The 22,982-nt window shown below is 42.1% G+C and overlaps 1 protein-coding gene across 1 annotated transcript in view; it reads right to left on the bottom strand.

The window, feature by feature from the left end:
- Positions 1–22,982, bottom strand: part of myo1d (myosin 1D) — an 83,798-nt gene that overhangs the window by 46,937 nt on the left and 13,879 nt on the right. Inside the window, exons 2-13 of the mRNA XM_069160118.1 lie at positions 19,881–20,089; positions 19,134–19,227; positions 17,712–17,877; positions 17,092–17,145; positions 16,037–16,132; positions 15,269–15,385; positions 14,412–14,615; positions 13,977–14,122; positions 13,709–13,823; positions 13,339–13,509; positions 2,335–2,405; positions 514–588 (exon numbers count right to left, since the gene is read on the bottom strand). Coding sequence (XP_069016219.1) covers positions 514–588; positions 2,335–2,405; positions 13,339–13,509; positions 13,709–13,823; positions 13,977–14,122; positions 14,412–14,615; positions 15,269–15,385; positions 16,037–16,132; positions 17,092–17,145; positions 17,712–17,877; positions 19,134–19,227; positions 19,881–20,089 — 1,518 coding nt within the window. The remainder of the gene's footprint in view (positions 1–513; positions 589–2,334; positions 2,406–13,338; positions 13,510–13,708; positions 13,824–13,976; positions 14,123–14,411; positions 14,616–15,268; positions 15,386–16,036; positions 16,133–17,091; positions 17,146–17,711; positions 17,878–19,133; positions 19,228–19,880; positions 20,090–22,982) is intronic.

Raw genomic sequence — 22,982 nt, 5'->3', positions numbered from 1 at the left:
CCCCCTATTGAAGTTAACAAAGGCTAAACCAGAAGTTAGCCATCTCCTGCATTGTTTACTTCTTCCTTTGCTTTGTTGTCGGCCTGTCGGTTGCGTATCTTAAAAAATCAGAGACGTGTAAAACCGTTGCGTAACGGATCGCCTGTATTGCATGAGCGTCTCGGTGCGTCTGCATGACGTAAACAAATCTCAGAGAAAAAAACAGCCGTGTTAAAAATCACGGTTTTAAACTGTGCAACAATTACTAGATCTCACATGTATCTTCATCAGAAGAAAAGCTCCAGAGGATTGGAGGATGAGGAGGGGGAGGGGGAGGGTGAGGACGAGGAGGAGGATTTGGTGCACTATTCCTCTGCTATTATTGTTAGAGGGGTTGTAATCAAAGCGCAGCAAGGAATACTTTGAAGAGTGTGTGGAGGTGATTGGGACTGTGTGTAGTGCTCAGTGTGTGTGTGTGTGTGTGTGTGTGTGTGTGTGTGTGTGTGTGTGTGTGTGTGTGTGTGTGTGTCTCACCTGTTGTACAGGAGTCTCTTGAAATCCTGGAACAGAGTGTCTTTGTTCTTATCAATGAAACCCACCACTGAGTACCTGTGAAGAGGGAGAGGCAGGTGAATGTATGAGCGGCCACGCTACACACACAAACTTTTGTCTTGTTCGTACCGAGCGTCCTGCCCACCGTCCCAAACGATATAATTACATAATTACTGCGACATTTTCCTGAATCTGAATCATCCTGAAAACAGTTTCATGTAAATATGAATGAATCCTTTTCAGAGTGTTGCCGTGTTAATCCACACTGTAAATTAATGTACTCCGTTAGCGATGAAGCTGCTGGTCTGAGTGGCTCGGGAATCAATCAAAGCCGACGGTCGGGCCCTGCTCCTCCGCCTGAGTCGTCCCCTGGGCGGCGGACACTTAGCCCCTCACAAATGGGCTCACCGCGGCTCCCTGAGAGCACTTTTGGGAGGTTTAGCGCATGTGATTTATTCATTTGAATGTCGTCCAAGTGCTTTGGGAACCGGGAAGTGGTCCTGTCATTTCTGAGGGGGACGCCTTGCAATTAAGATGTCATTTAAATGTTTGGGTCTGTGCACCAGTGTGTGTGTGTGTGTGTGTGTGTGTGTGTGTGTGTGTGTGTGTGTGTGTGTGTGTAAAGTAGGAGTAAATTATTAGATGTTACAAACAGGTCTTTTGTTTTTACGTGACTACAGACTACAATGGACTTTTTTGTGTGTGTCTGGTTTAACACGTGTGCACTCGTAGCAGAACGCGCTGCTTAAATTAGCGTCCATTCTCAGTAAAAATGTCCTGGGAAGTTTATTGGAAGATTCTGTATGCATAAAATCCAACCATAAAATGGTTGCTGAAACCTGCAGCCAACTGTCACACCCACCTGTCACTCAAGGAAGCCCCGCCCTTAATTAAGCATAACTTTTAGCCTTAAAACAATTCTATTTATAGTTATATATATATATAGTTATATCAAAATTCTAAATGCAAAATGCATAGCTTTTTGAGAAAGCCTAAAGTGGCCACTCGAGGAACTGCCGTTTTTTGGCAATTCCTTGTTGGCTTAATTTTTCAGCCCGAGAAGTTGCCGCTTGATTCAACATGAAATGATCAAAGGAAGCCATTTAGGGTCATCAGATTTCTTGTATTCAGGCAAAGACGGCCTTTTTCCTTCAATTTTGTTTGGCAGGATTAAAAATGCAGACAGTGTAAATGTTGCAGTACACCGGATTAAAACGGAGTATTTTATTTTGATGAGTTGAGACTGCATCATTTCTCTCAGGCACGGCTCTAAGATGTGAAAATATTCCTTGTAAACAAAGTTTTGATTGCGTGTCAAGTTTCTCTTTATGCACGTAAAAATCCACGAGAAAGTGTGTTTTCAAAGACATTGCTGTAAATAAATCATGTCCTGTGCTCTTGACTGATGTGACGGATATTGGTCTTATAGATGTTGCATAAAAATTACATAAATAATAAAGAACACAATAAATACAGTAAAGTATCAAAGGAATTCTGCATCCCAACAAATAAAGTAAACGTATTGTGGCTAATATTTAAATATACAGTATTTAAATAAACTAAGGAGTTATGATAAGAATATGTGATTAAAATGTAATTATAAAGTGTTTATGAGTGTTGCTCCCACATCACCATGAAAAACAAACAAGTTTCTTTTAAGATCCTGACGTGGCCCCGAGTACGAGACGGCGGCTTCAGTCGGCAGCTCGCAGGCATGAATATGTAAAACTGAACAAATCTGGAAAAGAGGATGAATCATCGGTAAAAGCTTTCCCTGAATAAATCAAACTTTAAGATACTTACACCACATCTCCTGCGTAGTGCCTGATGCGAAAGTCTCTGTCAAACTCCAAACTCTTGTCGGTCGGTGAGAGCTGCAGAGAGACGGAGAGAGCAGCGAGTCAGCGACGACGCTGCAGAGCCTCTCGGAGCGAAGAGAGAAGCCTTCAGGCAACCGAAAGGACGTTCGCCATTTCTGCGAGTTACATCAGTCGCTATTACTGTACAGACCATTACCCAAACTGTATGAGCTCACAGGTCTTCATCAGCAGTTCAAAGCCCTCTGAATGCAAAACCATTAAAATGACACTGCATGTGAATACGCTGTATTAACTGTGATGACGTCTCTTCCATGGACAGGGCTAACGTTAGAGGTGGTGGCGTGCTGAAGGCAGATGATCATGACATTTTAGTTTACAATAAATTGTCATACAAATAAGTGCATTTAATAACATGATTGTCCTTTTCTGCTTGTTTTATACCATTCGTGGAAAATGTCATCAGAAGAAGAAGAAGAGAAATTTACTGTCGGTGGTGTTTGGATTTGCAACGACATCCACGACATCTTAATGTCCAGAGATGCTCGTTGAAATGCGGTCAGTCAAAAATTACAAGTTAAGCGCCTCGAGTTGAACAGTCGGTGGTGCTAATTCTCCTCCTAATGTGTCATCAAACCACCGAAGAAGAGGGTGTAACGTGATGATGTCATTGAAATAGCGCCAGTCGAAACCCCATACAGTGGAAAACGATGGATATCAGAAACAACCTGCGTTGATTAAGATGATTGTTTTTGGCTCTAATAATCGCGACCAGGTGAAACTTTTGAATCAAAGTAACTAAAAGATAAATTCAGACCAAAGATTTCGCTGCAGAAAAAGATGCAGCAGTGTGAACTGACCCGTTTTAGCACGACTCAAACCGGCTAACGGTGTCGCCTTCAAGTTTCAGAATGAGAGGTGTGTCATCTCTTTCAACAGCCAATCAGCTCGCAGCAAAGTCAAGCTGGTCACGGCGGTTACAAACTGCCAGCAGATTGAAACGGAAAAGTTTTGGACGGAACAAAGAGACCTCGTGAACTCAATTAAGGAACAGACACGGTTTGACACGAGCGCTGCAAGTAACTCACGGCCACCATTCTCTCATCCGTGTTTAAAATCCCTACAAATAATATCCAGCTGTGAAAAAGACAGAAAAGCTGTCAGTTAAAAAAATAGGAATTACAGAGGAAATGTTACACCGTCTCGTGTGTCAAATCATCTTGTTTGTTTTTTGTTTTAACCTCCCCAACAATTGCAGATGTCATTTATTTATTTCTTTGTTTTACTCTTCTGTAATCCTTTTAACTCCATACAAGCGAAACCGTGAAGGTTAAACCGAGCGCTCGGAACGATTCGCTGAACTGTTCGCTGCAATCGTAGACGCATCGCAGCGGAAAACACTAAGACTGTCGGGTTTGATCAAGTCGTACAGAGAAAGAGCGGAGAGGAACGAGAGAGGGACGGTGAGACGACGACTGAGCAAGAGGAAGAGGGACAGGAATAAATGTGGTGTGATGGCAAGAGACAGCGCCAGCAAAAAAAAAAAAGTGTGTGTGAGGCTGATGCTTGTATGTAGGTCAGTTAGCAGGAGAGCAGGGAGGCAGGAAGTGTGAATGAAAACGCAGAGAGGTCTGCCTTCGAACAGCTGCTGATGCGACGCGTCTCGTTTCATCCATAAAACGGCGTACGAGTGTGCCGGAGCGGGCGAGTCGCTGGAAAAAAGTATAACGCTGACATCAGAGATCAGGAGAGAGACAAAAAGTGGAGAGCGGAGCGATTAGCATGTAAAAGCAGGAGGCCGGAGGTCTAGGAAGCAGCGAGATTAAAGCCACGGATAACAAGGAGGGAGAAATAAAAAACTCCCCATGCGACAGGTTGTCTGAACAGTAATACAGATCCACAACTAAAGCGCTGACGGATACACAACGAGGACAAAAGTGTGCGGACACCTCTGTAAACTTCGCTCTGGCCTTTTTAAACGGCTCTTTGTTCCAGTTAAGGAGTAGTTCGACTTCTCCAGCATAACGAGTAGAGATGCAGAGACGAGTTAGTAAATCAACGGGTCCTGATAACTGATTCATTCATTCATAGCCATTCTGTCATGGATTTATAAGCAAATGTGCCCAAATATGAACTTGTTTTGGCCTCTCGACTGTGAGATATAATGTGCAGCCAGACATAAAGTCCCTGCCTGTAAATTAGGTCCGGGTACGCTCCAGGGATCCGTTCACGGTGGTTCCATCCTACTGGGCGTGGACATCGCTTTAATTTGAACCAATCACAGAAACCTGCCAACGTGTCCACCAAAGTGTTCTTCCCCGAGCAAAACGTCATTTTTAAATAGTTATTGATGTTGGCGCCGTGTTTTTTGTTGTTGTTTTTTTTACAAACGTTGAATGTTCTGCGTTTCTTTCTGGTAACCGAGAGTTGAAAAATGTTCAACTTTGCTGAAGCACTGCGCTCATCATTGTCATTTTCTACCCAGCCGTCCAATCACAGTGGAGGAGAGGCGGGACAAACGCACTGCGTACATTGAGAAAACCATTTATGTTTTTATTTCTTTCTTCTGTTTAGTGTGGAAGAACCCGACAGCGAGTCCGATCTCATCAGCCACCGACGCTCTTGTGGCTGAATCGGCGCAAATCCCTGCAGCCGGGCTCCAAAAGTCTGACATCAGAGGAGTGCAGCCTTTTGAACGAGGTGCTCAGAAATCACATCCAGGTGTAACATTAGGGTCTTCACATCTAAGTGCCCTTCAGTCCTGCATCCAAACCGGGCAGCAAGGCGGAAAGTAAACAAGAGAGAGAAAAACACCGGCAGTAGATGAAACTTTTACAGACAAATTGACTTCTGCCTCGATGCTATTTCTGTCAAGCCGAGCCAATACAGTATGTTCCTTTACTTTATGAAGACGTTGAATGACTCATCCGAGGGCTCAGTGCTCTCAGACTCGATCCCCCCCCCCCCTTCTACCCCTCCTTTACACACACACACACACACACACACACACACACACACACACAGACAGACAAAAGGGAGAAGGAACAGTCCCATATGAGAGGAAGTATTGCAAACAGTAACAACCTCACAGACGCAGGAAGATTTGCATCAGAGAGCTCAATGAATCAGTCAGCCTTGAATCGGGTCCAAATCCCGAATCAAAAAACCTCAAAGGGGCCCCGCAGTAAATCTCTAAATGTGAAATTTCCTCCCGGAAATCACAGAAGTATTTACCTCCCTGACACTTCAGACATCCGCTGGAGCACTGAAGTGCTTCCAACGACGCTCTGTGAAGTTTTCAACACCAACAGTGATGTGCTCGGCAAACAAAGGAAAGAAAACAGTATTAAAGAAGCTCATTTTAAGCACACAGCAGCACCACACTGTGTTATTGTGTGTGCCCCCCCTCCCCCACCCGATGCCTCTACATTATGCCCAAAAAAAAAAAAAAAAAAAAGATATCAGTGATCTACATCTTAATTTTAAGTCTGTTCAGATGCAGCAAAAACAAATTCTTCTGATTGTCTCAAGTCTCACAGATAATCTGTTTGGAAATGGGGAAGAAAAAAAAAAAAAAAAAAAAAAATTCAGGGCGTAAATACACACCGACAGGAAACAAACACACACAACAACAACACGGAGCAGACAGACAAACAGATGCTCTGTTAGACAGACAGCCTGCATCTGCTGGAAGCCACACTGCCCCTCATCCATCACAATCAGTCACACCCTATCACACGCACACGCACACACACGCACGCACGCACACACACACACACACACACACACACACACACACACACACACATAAACTAAACACAAATCTTGGCAGATTTATTATTAGCACATCCTCTGTGTTTGGGATTCAGCCTAACGTGAAGACCGAGGTTGTTGCAGTGTGCATGCGTGTGTTTGTGTGTGTGTGTGCGTGTGTTTGTGTGTGTGTGTGTGTGTGTGTGTGTGTGTGTGTGTGTGTGTGTGTGTGTGTGTGTGCAATTGGACAATTTAATTTTAGAAGAGATAATTAACAGCAGGAATAGATTCCATAATTATCAGGCCTAATGATATTTCAGCAATTATTCTCATTAATATTTTCAGAAATGATATAATCTGCAGCCTGAATAACTGATCCAAGACTCACTGGCAGTTGTTTATTATTTAATTGCTACTTTCGATAATTAATTGTTTTAATCACTTATGAGCAAGAAATGTCAAACATTTGCAGTTAAGCAGCTTTTTTTTGTTTATATCATAGCAAACTGAATGTCTTTGAACTTTGGTGGTATAATTTTTAGCTATAAAACTATGAAATATTTCCATATTTTTTGCATATTTTAAAGACAAATACGTGATTAATAACATGCTAATAAGCTGCAGTCTAACTCGTTTTTACAGTTGTTTCTGACAGCATTCGAGCACATTTTTTTGGAAGAGAAAGTTCCAACAAGTTGAGTTCCTACTCATCATTTTAATTAATGTGTATTTTTCTCCTAATCATGTACAAAAGAATTAATGTAATGAAACATTTTAAAATATAAAGTAAATGTAGTCTTTTGCTCAAATTTTCTATTCTAAATGTTCAGTGTTTTTGTTGTCATGGAGATAAGTCAGTGGTAGTTTTAGGTTTAAAGAGGGAGATTGAAAATGACAACAACACCGCCTGCTAAAGGCACAAAAAATATGACACTGCTCTGCTTTAAAAATAACTAGAGAGCAAAATACACTTAACCCTGCTTAAAGATGCTAATTCAGGCAGGAAACCAGTGATTATGCTGAGAGGCTTCAGGTGCAACACTTCAGGGTCTGTGCATAAAATACACATTTTTAAAAAAGAGTTGAATTCAGAGAGGTTTTCCAGGACCAACGAAGGTTACAACATTACCAGTAATACGTGCAGTAAACGTGCTACCGACTCCGACGACAACAGGAAAAGGGAAAGTGGAAAATGCTGCAGTTCATTTCCTTAAATTAAAGGTGATCGTGCTCAGTTTTATCTGACTTTACAGCAACGTGAGCTGGAGACAACAGAACATAACCCAACGTATCGTAATGTAATAACATATCGTAACGTAAAGGTAACATAACCCAACGTATCCTACCATAGCGTATCATTTTATTTGAAAGACTCCAAGTCAACAAAAGGAATCTTTTTAGGTGTAAATAGTTGTTTAGATGTAATAGCAGCATAATAATTTAACCATCTGCAGCTATTTTCGCCTTTATTTCGCCTGATTTGAGAGGATAGTAGAAATTACAGATAGCCCCGAAACACGAATCAACAGATGGATGAGTCAGAAAGACGCTTCAGGCAGCAGCTGAAACTCTGTAACTGGAACGAGTGCAGACAGAAAAACTAAAGTTGAAGGGATGCAAGTTTTCAGTTTTTAATAAACATAATAAATGGGACAAACAAAGAAGAGAACAGGAAAGGGGAGAGAGAGGAGGATATAAATTAGAGGCAGCTGGGGAAAATAACCAGACAGGAAAACTGTGAACAAAGGGGGGAGCTGAAGCTGAGGTGAGAACGCGACAGACAGAGAGAGAGAGAAAACAACAGGAACAGCAGACTGACTGTCTCAGGAACATGTTGGATAACCTGCCGGTGTTACAGCGACAGGAAGAGGAGAGAAGACGCTTCACGCACGCCACTTTCACCTTTAGCTTTTATTACCGGGACATCTGTCAACATTGGTTTGAGGAGAAAGGTTTCCTGCAAAATATCACCGACGTAACTATAGAAACTGAAGTGGAGGATGTCCCCCCGCCCCCAAGCCAAAACTTCAAAAGGCCTCAGCGCCGTTCACGTAACTGGACAGACTAACGTAAAGAGTACGAGCGATGCGGTGCTCGGGCAAGAGTCAGAAAACCAGGAGCAAAAGCAGATTGTGGAAAAATAACTTCATTTGACAGGTAATTCAATTATTGGAATAAAATTGGTCATTTTATCTACCGAGTTCTCAACTTTTACACAAATGAAACATGTCACTGTTGCATTCTACTACCAATCTGTTCATTGAAAGTAAATTGACCCTTAAATACAACATGAATGTTCCACTATCTTATACATTTTTCCAGCATAAGTTCTTCACAGCATTTATAGGAGTGTTGTTTAATGTAACCGGCAATTTATGAGCCCGAAAACTGAGTGGAAATCTTCACAAAAGGCCTCAAACAGCCTCTGACACATCAGACAAAAACTAAATGAGTTGGTTGGATCTGATTCTTGGAGACCAAACCGTTCACAACAATCACGTTTTCTTGTCACACTGCAGAGAAGAAAGAAAAAAAAAAGTCATAAATCTGAACCTCCCTGTCACCTTCTGCCCTCCGGCACCTCCTGCGATCACTTGTCCACCGACCCTGTTCGCCACCTGCGTCCTCCTGCTCTGTGGCCCCTGGACTAGAGAAGCCCGTCCATGAGGGCCGGAGCCAGACCTCCCGACGAGCAGCATCTGACTGTCTCCGGACCTGTCAGGACCTCACGGTGGGTCCAGCAGCAGCCAAATGCAGGCGTCAGATGAGGAGATGGATTTTTTTTTTTTTTTTTTTTGCGTTTCATGTACGGTGCACTGAGTGGCAACTGTCGGGGGCGGGGGTGGTGGGGGGGCTGAACCGCCCGTCAAACTGTCCTGGTGCTGAGCATCAGTTACGCCTCCTCCCCGTGTCCTTCCTGCTCCTGCTGACCTTGTGCCTCCCTGCAGCTAATGACCAGCCTGTCTCAGTGATTAGCATCAGCAACACATGGCTGGTGAAAGCTTTACCACGTAGCACACCCCCCCCCCTCCCCCCTGACATGCATTCATACATGTGGCAGCAGGTGGGGGGGACCCGCATACGCAAACACACGCATTAGTATGCAGCTGTACATGCCTCATGCTGAGACGCTAGTGAAAGGGGAGGGGGAAAAAAACAAAAAAAAACAGTGGAGGCACATGAGGAAAATTAAAACTAAAATAAAGACCAGTAAAGGAAGTGAAGACAACAGAGAGCTGCTGAGGGACGTGATGGAGATGAAACTGAGAGCGTATTGGACGAGGCAGGAAATGAAGCTGTCATGATGGCTACTGTGTCAGAGATTAATGTGTCAGCATATGATTAGGAGCAAAAATAAAACAACAACGTACAGTGAATGCAGCACACAGCGAGCTTTTACTTTAACCTGCTGAGAAATGTCTTGCTGCTTTAGCCAAGTTTGAATTAAAGAATAATATTTGACATTTTGCCACATAAAGAAATAAGCAGAACCAGCAGTGCAGTGCGCCACACTTCAGTACTTTCTGGCTTTCCTATACGGTCCGTGGCACGCAGCCCACAGCACATCGCTTCCTACAGAAAACAGAAATCTTTAAACTTGCAGTAGCACTTTTTTTTTTTTTTTGTACCATATGGGAGAAGTGGAAACAAGCTGCAAACACAACAACAACAACAACAACAAATGAAATATTCACTCTTCTTTAATCGTGTTCCAGTCTCCACCACCTCCTGATGGAAATATCTGACTTTTTAGCTACTAAACGCTCCTTTGTGTTCAGCAGCAGTGTAGTGTGTACGGAGGGTTTATTAAAGCTTTAATACAGCTGCTGAAAATGAAGCTGTTCAGAGCAGAGAGATTGAAGCAAAGCGGTTGAGCTGCAAGCAGGAAAACCAAAACAATCAGATAAAAGATGTGAGGACTGCAATTGAGGATTATTTTCTCAAATATTAAAATTAAATGTCAGAAAGTGGTGAAGAATGTTGAAAGATGTTTCCCAAAGCCCAAAGTAAAGCCTAAAACATCTCGTTTTATTCTCATGGAGGACTAAAGGAACCAGAAAATATCCACTTTTAAAAAGCTGTAATTATACAGTTTTCTGAAAACACTCATCTGCCTGCAGCTGCTGGAAATCAGGTGGATGAGCGAGGGCTTAGTGGAAAAGCAAAAACAATGAATGAAGTAGACGTGACCTCAAACATCATGCGTTGTTCATCCAGCTCTGCTTTTCATACAACCTTCCCACATGCTTCTTTCTCTCCTTTCGGTTTACACCTCTCAACTCCCCTCACATTTAAAATCTCAGTCTCTCCCTGTGCGCTCGTCTTCCAGTTCCCCCTCCCTCTCTCACACTTCTTTTTTTTTTTCTCCGCCAACCTTCACACTTTTATCCCTGCATGCAGGCTGGAGGAGATGTGAGCTGCGAGGCTCGAGAGCCACGGTGAGTCTTTAAAGGCTGCAGAGCTCGTGCGCACTTTGTACCGAGAGCCTTGAAATGTTCTGAACCTTCCAAACAGCTCATTTGCATCATGAGTGGGTTACAGGAAGTCTATTTTAAAAATTACAGTTGTTTTTTTCAAAGAATAAAAAAAAAAATCATATCACTACCAAAACCAAAGTGCAAGCTCATGTATGTAAATACAAGAGTCCACTGTATCGTTCTCCATCGCCTCTGACAGGACTACATTTCCCGTGGTTTGTTTTGATAATGACAGATTAAAGAGCTTTGCTGACTGTAGATGAGGAGTTAGTTTTGTTGATAGAGACAGTTTTGTGCCATAATTCCATCAGCAGAGCTTTTATTGATGCTTTTACTGCAGAGAAATCGTGGGAATTTTTCAAAATTACAAATCCCTGCATGTCTTAAGAGATGAATTATGTGATGATCAGTGTCAACTATTGCAATCACGAGGTTGCGTCATCCTGGAGAGACTGACCTATTGGCAATATATGGCTTCATATACTTATTATGATGTTAACAAACACACTTAAAATGTCTTAAATCTGCCTAAATCTACATTACGATGTGTTATATAGCATTTATAAAGTAGGAGAGGTTACACCATTTCAGCTGACCCATTTCAGAAATGTGCAATTGAAATTAACAGCACATTTAATTTAACAGCTGGTTTTTATTTCAGTTAAATCACAATATTGTAGAAGATAATCGATTCTGCATTAAATGTTTTGAGAAAAGCTCGTCTCTGATGCACTCTGGACAAATGAAATTTCTAAACTGTTCGTCTAAATGCTAATCTTCACTGTCTACCCCCCCCCCCCCAAAAAAAGGCCCCCTGGAGATCTACCAACCCCCCCCCCCCCCCCACCCCCAACAAATCGCACTACTTCCTGAGAAAAAGTCCATCTTGTTGATGTTGCCTGGCAACAGAACACCAGACAGTACACGAAAAAAAAAGGAAAAAGATCTGTTGCTAATATTGACTCATGCCAATACTGGTTCCAGGAGGTAACAGCTGGATCACTAAGTTCAGACCCTCCTTTTCACACGTTTGTTTCAACTCTGCCAGAGGATCTTGGGGGAGTGGGGGGGTTATCGACGCCAAGATGATAGGAAGGGCAGGGAAGCTTCACGGATCAATACGCCCTGCAGCACAGCTCCATCTTTACCTCATCTGGATTCAGCCTGGCTTTATTCACAGCTTCCTCTTCATTCTGCTCTTTATTCACTTTGAACTAAAATAAGCAACACGAGTCTGCAGGGTTCACGTCACATGGGAACATGTTTCTGACACACTGCCTCACTTTTGGACGCTGTTGCTTTAAGTATTTGGACGGCCCAGAAACGTATACAGATGTTCACCCGCCGCTTGTCATCATTCATTTTCCTCCGCATCACCGTCTCCCTCCCAGTTCCTCCGCATGCTTGTCCTCATAAATCTGTAAATACGTATATATACCCTCCGCTTCCCAAGGCGCCGCTCACTCTTAGCGCGGCACCGGCTCCCATTGGCTGCCAGTGACATCACTTGTGGCAAAGTGTTGAGTCAGATCCACACGCGCTCTTTCTCTGACAGCTGACGCCCCCTTGTGCTTCGCGGAGAAAACTGCACAGCTGTGCTTAAAGGGTCGACTTATCGACAACCTTTTTACATGTTAAACATGCAGAAAACCTGAAACGCCCGACAGGTGACGACGGTTGACCTTCACCTCGTCTAATCCAGCTGATCCCACACAGAAACCGCGGATGTTAGAAAATTAAATTGGCTTCTGTTTTGTCTGCACAGACCATCAGAGCGAATTAGACCGTGAGCTTTCCTGATTATTAAAACTAACAGGATCATGTTCAGTCGCTGCCTCGAGCACTGATCGCCACTTAGAGCACGGTGTAATCTGCCCGCTGCTGTTCTCAAGTTACAACAACCACAGCATCATCATCACCACCACCATCATCATCATCATCATCATCATCATCATCACATGCTGACAGTACTTCATCTTAAGGTGTTTTTCATACTGATTTACTGTTTTAGCTTCTGCCACTAATTACTGATAAAACTGCACAAATATTTCAGGTTGATATTTGAGATGTCCCAAATCATATGCAGATATTCTATTTACAATAATGTCGATATCATTTTTGATGTGATTTTTTTTTGTGGTATAATTCTTGTCATGATAACGGCAATATGTCCACATGTCGACAAAAAAACTACAACACTTATTTTGTTGCAGTTGTATGTTCCTGAAATGCATAATGCAATATTTTCCAGTATTTTGTCATATCGTGAAGAAATACCCTAAAATACTGTGATATGACTTTGTCAAAAAATCTTGGAAAATGTTTATCACAAATGTTGTAACATGTTGTTATATGGTTTGTATTGTGTGACCAAAACATGACCTTCAGTTTATTAACACAGGAAACAGCAAATTCAATTCACCATATTTATTTGATAAATGAGAATGAATTAGGAAAATAATTGCTTTTTAATTTTCTGCCTATTGACTAATTGATGCAGCTGAATTTGAGACATTGATGTCCTCATTTTTTTTTGTCTCAAGCATGAACCAAATATCACATAATGGCAAAATTAGCATCAGGGGACTAAGTGGAAGTGAAAGAGGATTATGTGAGATGCAGCTCCACAAACGAGATTCAAACCCGTTAAATAAGGCGGGAAAGCTCGGCGGCATTTTGACTTTCAACCCAAACTGTTCCGCGCACAGCCCGGTGCTGCAAAATAAAGTGAAGCAACACCTGCACCGAGTTGTTCCTACCTTGCGGCTGGTGTAGTGGACGTGCTTGGCCAGCTTGCCGTTGAGTCCCTGGAGAAAAACCTCATCGGTGACTTTGCCCACGTTCATGCAGGCTTCGTCCAGCACGGAGAAGATGCCTTTATGCTGCTGCTCCACCAAGTCCACAATGATCTGGTTGTTGAAGTAATCAATCTGATAGAAAAAAAGAAAAGAAAAAGGACACGGAAGACAAAAGACAGCAAAATAAGATGACTTAATATACAAAGAAGTCCTATGAAACATTATATAAGCGTGCACGAGAGCAACTCTACGTACTTTTTCTAAAACAAAAAATATAATTCTGTGAATAAATTAAAGAGAGTAGGAACCAAAAAAAAAACTGTCTCCATACATGTTTCCAGGGGATGCCTTCTCTCTGGTACTCTTCCTGTTCCTGCCTCAGCACCAGTTGGATGAACAGCTGCTGCAGCTTTTCATTACAGTAGTTGATGCAGAACTGTTCAAAGCTGCAAAACAAAAAAAAAACAGAGACCAAATGTCCTTGTTGTGTCTTACAAATAATAAAAACAAATTCTAAAACAATACATATGGAGGCGAAAATATAAATATTTGATGTGAAAAGCAGATTTTCTCTTGAATTTTGTGGATCTCATTCGAACCTGTTGTTCTGGAAAATCTCAAACCCGTAGATGTCCAGCACCCCGATGACCGTGTTCTTCCCGTGGACTCTGGCGTCGTAGTTTTTCACCTCGATGATGTCGTTGATGCGGCCGACGATCCAGCAGAACAGACGCTCGTACATCGCCTGAGGACCACAAAGACGTTACAGAAAAGAGGTGAGTAACGAGGGGTGCCTTGCTCACGGGCTCAGAACAGTCCGACACGCCATCAATTATATCGGTTACCGGCTGGGAGGGAAAAGTCACACTGCCAGTGAGTCCGAGTTTAGTAAACAGCCCACAGTTACATACTTCTCTCCCTCCTCTGACTGGAGTCGTCACACTGTGACTCACGCTGGCGTGAATGGCGTTAAAAGCATCGCAGAGCGCTAAGTGAACCGTCACGACCCCGATTGTTGTTTTGTGTGCAGTGACCTTGGCGAGCGCGTCGCGCCCGTAGCCGGCCTCCTGGGCCGTGTGCTGCTTCTCGATGACGTCCCGACCCGTGGCCACCGTCCGGTAGAGCAGCGCCTTCTCCACGTTCTCCTCCTTGGTGGACAGCAGCTCTCTGAACACCGACACCAGCTTGGTGCTCTCGATCAGGGTCACGTCGCCGTCCACCCCGAACGTCAGGTTTCCCTTCGAGGGGAAAGCGCAAAAAGAGACGGGCTCAGTTTTTAGAGCGCAACAAGCTGGCAGAAGAGACATTTTCCACATTTCTTACACAGGAAGTCCTCATATTGAATCTAAAAACGTGAGAGTGGTGTCGATCTTCTCATCTAACGGCACACAGAAACTCCTTTTAATTTTCTTATGACTAATTAAAAAGAATTCAGAAGATTTCGGGAAAGAAATTTATAACTAATCAAAACAGACAGTTCATTTTCTAAGCTTGCAAATAATTGGTCGAGTACGGTGAGTCATTCTTTTAAAGCCAAACTGTGACATTTATCTAAAGGAAAGCAGAAAAACTCAACCTATATGAAGAATAATATTTCCAAGAATAAATGCGACTTGACATGACTTAACCGTCTTCTCTATTTTACCAAATGAAATCGATATTCTTTCTTGGTATCAATAGAAACAGACTCACGAATGAAAGCGTGACTAACATCTTTGAAGGATTAAATACGAGCTCTTATCACTCCACTCGTGTGTGAGGAGCACGAACACAGAACCTCCACACTGGGACATGGCTGGCAGGAGAAACCAGCAGGGATTTTGGTTATTTTTGTGGGGGGTGGGAGGGTGGGGTGGGGGTGGGTGGGTGGGGTGGGGTGGGGGTGGATTACCAGATGTAGGATGGTGGCCAGGATCTTGTAAACCGTGTGGATCTCATCCCCTGTGAAACCGATCACTTTCATGGCATCGGCTACAGCTTTGAAATCAGCGCTATCGTTGATGCTGGACTGGAGACAGAGGAGACATGTTGGAGGAGGATGAAACAAATCATCCAAGAACATCTTTATTTTTCCATCTAAAAATGTGTTTGTGAACAACATTTTTCAGAATCACAGCCCTTTCCCTTCCTCTTCTAATTAATCCATCCAGGAACGACAGCTAATTAAATTACAAAACTAGCGCTGAACTTTGATGTCGCCGGGGAGTCGCTGTGCGAACCGCCACCTCAGCTATTTGCTTGCATTATGTTTCCATGACGTCAGGCCAATTCGTTGCCGTCAAGTGGTTTTTGTGCCGACTCTTTTATTCCTGCTCATTAAGCTCACGTAAAGACGGCGTCTCTCGCTCGGCGGAGGTCTCCATTAAAGACCACACTCGGAGACGGTGATCGCTGAAATGCTTTTTCCTACACACTTTACACTCGTCCTCCAAGTGATTTGTTTCTCTTTCATGTGAATTGTAAACTGTGGTAAGAAAACACACATCCGTAAGTCGTGTGCTTGACTGTATTTACCACTCTGCAAAACAAACTCTACATCACACTCACATACTTTCAAGTTCTTCAAGTCCTCCAAACACAATAAATGGTGCAAACGGTTTCACGTTTTCAGCACAAAACCGCAGCAATGTTGAAATGTGAATTTGTGTGTTGAGGATACCTTAATCTGGCCTCCAACTTTGATGTAGTTGTAGGCCGTCGGGTCCTTCTGGATGTGAAGAGAGCGTAACAGGGAGTCTGGAGCTCCTCTGAGCAGCTGATGGAAGACCAAAAACAAACACCTTTATTCCAACACTTCACACAGTAACTCACCATGCAGTGTTATTACTCCATAAGATGGCCCAGTTGTAATTTCCTGGCGTGTTTACTCATATAAAACATGCACGCTGCAGCCTGAGTCAATATTACGCTGGATTTCATGCATCTGTGAAAAAAAATTAATAATAATCTCTCCACTTTCTCTCACGCTCAACATCCAAAACAAACTGTGGCCAAAGCTTCAACTCACGATCCTCCCACATGTAGGAACAAAAGCTCCGCTGATGACTCAGCGACGCTGCGAGGATTCATAATCCTGCCGGGGAGTTCAGTGTTTTGCAAATTAAACGGAGCTGTGTGGAGTTTTACTCAAAATATCCATGAAAACTGAATTTCCTTCCTCAGAAAATATTTGTATTGCTGATTTTTGTGCTTTTGCTCTTTTAAGCATTGATTACATCTATGTTTGTTTTTATTTTTGTTGTTTTACATTTGAAATCTTATTTGTAATCCTTACTTTCTAGTCCAAGTACCAATATTTATTCTGGAGAGAATTTTTTGTTTTTGTTTTCTTTAATTTGATTTTGTTGAATTGTCTATAAGATATATAGCAAAAACATAGAAAGATTTTTTTTAAATAGTTTGAAAAAATTTGGAATTTGACTTTTGAATTTGTTGAAATAAAAACTAGGTTAAAAAAAACTTTGGCAGGGCTGACTATCAGATCACCTACATGTGTGTAGGCATGTATGCTTGTCCTTATGTGCGAGATCAACAGAACAAGGACCTACTCATTGAAAAACAGCAGCATGGCAATATCAAATATCTAAAACCTCAAACCATGATTGCATGCAAATACACACATGCAAATACACACACACACACACACACACACACACACACACACACACACACACACACACACACACACACACACACACACACACACACACTTACCTGGTAGAAGGAGTGAAAGCTCCTCTCTCCTTCCTGCTGGAAAATCACCCTACACTGTTTGAGAAATAAACAACAACAACAACGTGTCACATCACAGCTGTCAGTCACTGCAAGATTCTGCTTTCTAAAAATGTATTTCAATGATTAGACAGGTCACAGTGCAACGATCTCAACATCATGGTCTGCGATTAAATGAGGAATCTGTGACCAAAACTACCAAAACTATAGGAGGACATTTGTTTGCAATCCAAATAAATGTATTCTCGCAAAACTGTTTGTTTCTTGCATGATAAAATCAAAAAAATACCTTCATAAGGAGAACAAAGAAAATACAACAGTCTAAAAAAAAGATGTGTGGAAAATTCCTCAAGACGCTCTGAACAACCTGCCAGGTATCATGTAAAAGCACCTGAGAGGATCTTTGTTTACACGAAATACTAGTTTGATTTAGGCTTTTCTGTTCATTGTGCTTTATTTCTAAAAGCGTCTTCACTTTTCTTTTAAACCCTGAAACTTTTGGACATCACTGGATGTACATGAAATGTTTGTTGTACTCATCAGTGACCAATGCATTGACCACATCGTTGCCCTCCTTTTCCTCACGCTCGCCGCCCGCTCACCTTCTCCAGCAGGTAGTTGCTGATGTGGCCTCCGATGGGATCGCCCTTGAAGTCAAAGTTGATGTCCATGTATTTGCCGAAGCGGCTGGAGTTGTCGTTGCGGTTGGTCTTGGCGTTCCCGAAGGCCTCCAAGACGCAGTTGGATTTCAGCAGCATGTTTTTTACTCTGTGGGACGGCGGGATGATAATAAAGTGTCAAACAGAGTGACTTAGTTTGAAGTGGTCTCATTAAGGAGCCAACATATAGACTCACATGGTGCCAATACAACGAGATCAAGATTTAATGAGGCTGTACAGACTGTGCAGCATGCATCCACACACAAAGTAACTTCATTAATTATCACCAAGTTAAGACAGTAGAAGACAAGGAATTGAATTTAAAACATCTGATAACTCAGGCATAAAAAAATAATCAATGCTTTATTATATAAAGAATTCAAACATATGCTACTTCCCACTGTGACGTGGAGACCAATTTATGATGCAATTAGGTCATAACATTTTATGGAATTGCAGTCCACATGTCGACAATACGTCCTTCATGTTTGTATAGTGTGTGTGTGTGTGTGTGTGTGTGTGTGTGTGTGTGTGTGTGTGTGTGTGTGTGTGTGTGTGTGTGTGTGTGTGTGTGTGTGTGTGTGTTGGCAGATAAGGAACTTGTGTGCAGTAGATTTGACATGTTCAAATGAATCGTTAGCTGTTTGTTTTCACCAACATTAAACCTTATCTTTGTCTCTGACGTACATTTTGCTTCCATCAAAGTCGATCTCCTGCTTTCGTCTCTGTATTTATCTACTGTAGGTGTTAAAACACTGATATATAATCATTCTGTAATATGATGCAACAAGGTCTTTATATAATCATTCTGTAATATGATGCAACAAGGTCTTTATATAATCATTCTGTAATATGGTGCAACAAGGTCTTTATCTACAGGAACTTATCAGGGACACTGAGGAGGCCAAGTTGAGCTGTAACTACATATTACCGTGATCTGAGGAGCCTTTAACTACTGACAGTATTTATACCTGGAATATAATGAGCCACTTTAACTACAATAGCTATGACAAGATAATGAAAATGACCTCTGGCACTCGTCACTATCTAATACCAAATTTAATTAAAAAAGAACAAGGCCTCAAGTTCTTGCAACTTTCTCAAGCACAACAATGAGGTTCAAGTATTTTTTTCCTGCAATTTAGAGCACTCCCCCCCCCCCCCCCCCCCCCCCGGCATGAAATAAATGAATAGATGCAAAGTATAAAAGGATGTTTGTGATAGATTTTCAAGTGACAACTAACAAGTATAACAACCAAAATGAAAATAAAACCCTCTTTATCTGATAATGTTTTCTGTTTTGTCAGCGGTCCCAGACTGAGCACCGAATCTGCAGATTATTCAGCTGCAATATCAACAACTCACCTTTCAACTTCAGCCCTCTGATTAGGATTGGTGATAGCAGCAATGTATTGCATTATATACTTGCTGGCCTCAGTTTTTCCTGCTCCACTTTCCCCTGCAAAAAAAAAAAAAAAAAAATGCAAAACATTACAATAAGGTTGTTTTTCTAAAAATAACGGAATAATTTGGGTTTCTGTAATTTTGGTGTGTTTTGCATGACGTGCTAATTAAACCACTGGTACACATTTGGTTTAAACAAATGAATATTTGAAACAGTTGAAACTTTTTCAATCAAAACTTAAAACACAAGTCAAACATTTTTATATAATTTTTTTGCAATTTAAAACATGGCAAACTGTCGACTAAAGTCTGATTAACAGTTTTTCAGTTTTATATTGATTTATTTTTAAATGTCTTCTGTGTAGAGGAAAAATATTTCAATCCACTGAACTGATTTTAAGATTTTATCGACAGTATTTATGGGAATTAAATCTTTGCTGTGATATCAGGATTTGTTTTCACTTCCTCCTCTGACCACTGAGTGGTGCTTCATCCTTGCTCCCTGCTGCCACACAGCTTGTGGCCACATTAAATATTTGTTTCAGAAAAAGGGATGATGAATTGTTTTGTATCATTTTCAGCTGCACTGAGGACAGAAAACATCTGAGAGGAAACAGTGTACGAAAACACTCATACTGTGTATGTAAAACGCTGTGAACCGTTTCTGTGCTTTTTGTCCAGCCCCTGCAGGGGGGCTTCCCGTGTTACCTGAGATGACAATACAAGTGTCTTTGTTCCTCCTCTTCATGGCTTTGTAAGCAGCGTCAGCGATGGCGAAGAGGTGTGGTGGCCTCTCGTACAGCTCGCGGCCTTTGTACTGCTCCACCGCGTCCCGGCCGTAGATGTTCATGGCGCGGTAAGGGTTGACCGACACCACCACCTCCCCGATGTAGGTGTAGATCCGCCCTTTCTCAAACCTGGAGACACACAAAAAGATGGCATTTAGAAATGTCACAAAAATGATGATTATTGTATTATCATTATGATGACCACCAAAGTGATTTTACTTATAAACGTGCAGGTTTCAAGATGGAAAGAACAAATAATTGCAGACAAAATAAATTCATAGTGTGGAAATAGCTTGAATGTCGTACTTTCAAAGATCAAAGTGAGCCTCTTTTAGAAGAAATTGTGACACAATTATCATTAAAATAGTTTTGACATTTGGCAGACATTTTTATTCTGGCAGAAAGTTAGAAGATAAGTATGTCTGTACTCCTTTATACAGCTAAAATATTCATCCAAAGTTCTGCATATTCCAATATTAACACAGCCTGTTTAACTTTTCTGCATGTTGTCAATATCATGTTGCTTTCTCGCTGACACAGCGAGGAAGTCTCTATTAGACATGAATGTCTCCAGGATAACATCCTGTTTCTGTGGACACCTTCGCCAATGTGTTTTTGTGTTGATGCTACAATAATATTTCAGACAATAGTGGGCTCTCAACTGCACGCCAGAACTTTGTGTTCGTCTCTTTCCTGTTTAAATGTAACAATTTCCCGGTGCACAAAACATTGCTGTGGGAGAATTTGACCGGTCTGCAGAGAGCCTCGAATCAACACCGTCCTGCACAGCTGGAATAAACCGACCAAACACATGAATGCTCTTCTGGCTGAATGGGAGAAACTCCATGCAGTCGCTTTGGACTTGGACGTCCAGCATGTAGGTGTGACGTTTGGAGATATACTGTAACTCTCTTGCTCTCACACTTTCTGTGCCCTTTTCTTTCTCCCTCCCAGACAATCTTTCCATCTCTCTCTCAGCTTCTCTCTGCGCCCCGAGGCTGCCTGCCTCACTTCCTTCCTCTCCAAAGGAGAACTTGGATGCCAGTTTTTCTCCCCAGAAGAATGGTCTCTTTCTTCACAGCTGCCAAACCTCTGCTGCCGCCGCCTCGCAAACATGACCAGGAGCACATTCATCCAAAGCTAATAACGTCTGCATGAAGTATCTGTGACTGTGGGTTTGAAGGAATTGCCAGAAGAACTCAATCAAGCGCTCGTGTGTGTTTAAAGACTTGCCAGATTGTGATAACATTATTCAAGAATAAAATGACAACTCAAGGCACGGGGAAATGTTCTGCAGTCCTTCAGGTTTTTGATGTTGTTGCAAAGAGCACATTTGTTTTCCTAAAAGTTCCTTGAGCATCAAGCATAACATCATGAATGAAGCTGCTGACGGACGTCCATGACACTCTTCTTGTTTATCGCTGACTTTTTACATGGAGCCTCGGCCTTTTTATCGAAACAATCTCGGAATAACATTTGGGCTCATGCTAAAGATACAAATAAAGTCTTTCCAGTACAGAAATACTTCAAATTTGAACAAGGTTTTCCATCAGATTACATCAAGTTAGATCCATCACTGGTTTATATTTACATCTTCCACACGGAGACTAAAAAACAGGGAGTAAGAAAACAGGAAACAACAGAGCAAGACATTGTAAGAGAATGTAAAGCAGCAGGGCTCATGCTGAGATTAGCTCATCCTTGTGTGTTCAGATTTGTGTGCGTCAGGCCGTGCAGTAACTGGGACGTTCATGTGTCGTGGACGGGGTGGGACAACCGGAGCACGGTGCTCAAGAGGCTTCTTTGTAAAACAATGCTAGTTTCTATCTGAAGATCAGATGGATGTCGTTCTAATCAATACAATTTAAACGGCAAAATAATAAAGTTTAGAGGATTCTGAATACTTGAAACTTTTGCATTAATGATTGAATTATCTGGAAGAGGATTTAAGTGCAGACTTTTTAGTTTCTAATTAAACCTCTCATGCAGATTGTATACATAAATGAACGTCCCTTACGTTCATGTTCTTGCCAAACACGTTCACATGATGCTGATTAAACGTAATACCACGAAATAAATCTCTCTGTATTTCACAGTATACAGAGTTTTCAAATCTGGTGTCTGGTGAGACATACGAGCCGTCTAACATCTGGTTTAGCCCTTTGCTAACTGGAATTTGGGATAAAATAATTAAATCCTTGCTCTTGTAGACTTTCCACATCTTATTGGACTGAATGGACCAAATTCTGGTAGTGAAACGAGTTATTTCATGAGGGTTATGGGACTATTTTACATCTGCAACAGAAGCGATGGTGTTGGCTACGGAAGAGGCTAAGATATCTGTCAACTGGGTTTTTGTAATGATTCTCTCCTCAAGGACATAATGACTCCAAAAATATCCCCAAAAAAGTCTGTAGCAAGCATCCAAATATGGTCACCAAAAAAGTAAAGTATTGATAATCTAAATATCAAGTGGTGATTGGGTCCAAGATTATATTCTACGTTTTACATTATGCTAAATACATAAAAGTTAAGCAGTCATATGGTGATCGAGCAAAAATGACTTCCCATGCTAATGCTAATGCTAATAATAGCAAAGGATGAGCAGGTTCACCATATTTTTTTGCAGGCAGCTAAGATAACATGCCAGCTCTTCCTCCCCTGGTGCTGCAGAAAAAGACCCATTGTGCCCCCCCACCACCCCACACCTCCCCCCGCCTCAGTCAGGAGGCTGCCGTGTGCCCGCTCCATTGTTCACATGTGAATTGGAGGTCTTTGTCTGAGACGGGCCCTCCGTCTCCCCCTGAAAGGGCCGAACCAGCGAGCTGCCCACTTAACTCTCATGTACAATGGCTTACATTGGCAATGCTTTACATCATGTACAGGGTTGAATGGAGGAGGGGGGGGGGGACAGGGTGCACCATTCATAACGAGAAGATGTGCAGGTATTTCATATACAGTCATGGGCACTCAGCTGGTTACTACAACCAGGTAGTTTAATTATTTAATGATGCAGCGTGTG

The sequence above is a fragment of the Embiotoca jacksoni genome, unplaced genomic scaffold, assembly GCF_022577435.1.
Source record: "Embiotoca jacksoni isolate LCO1_2020_lvr unplaced genomic scaffold, fEmbJac1.0.p SCAF_26, whole genome shotgun sequence".
NCBI lineage: Eukaryota > Metazoa > Chordata > Actinopteri > Embiotocidae > Embiotoca > Embiotoca jacksoni.
The sequence above is the reverse complement of the archived record's forward strand: the minus strand, read 5'-3'. Positions and strand labels throughout refer to the sequence as shown.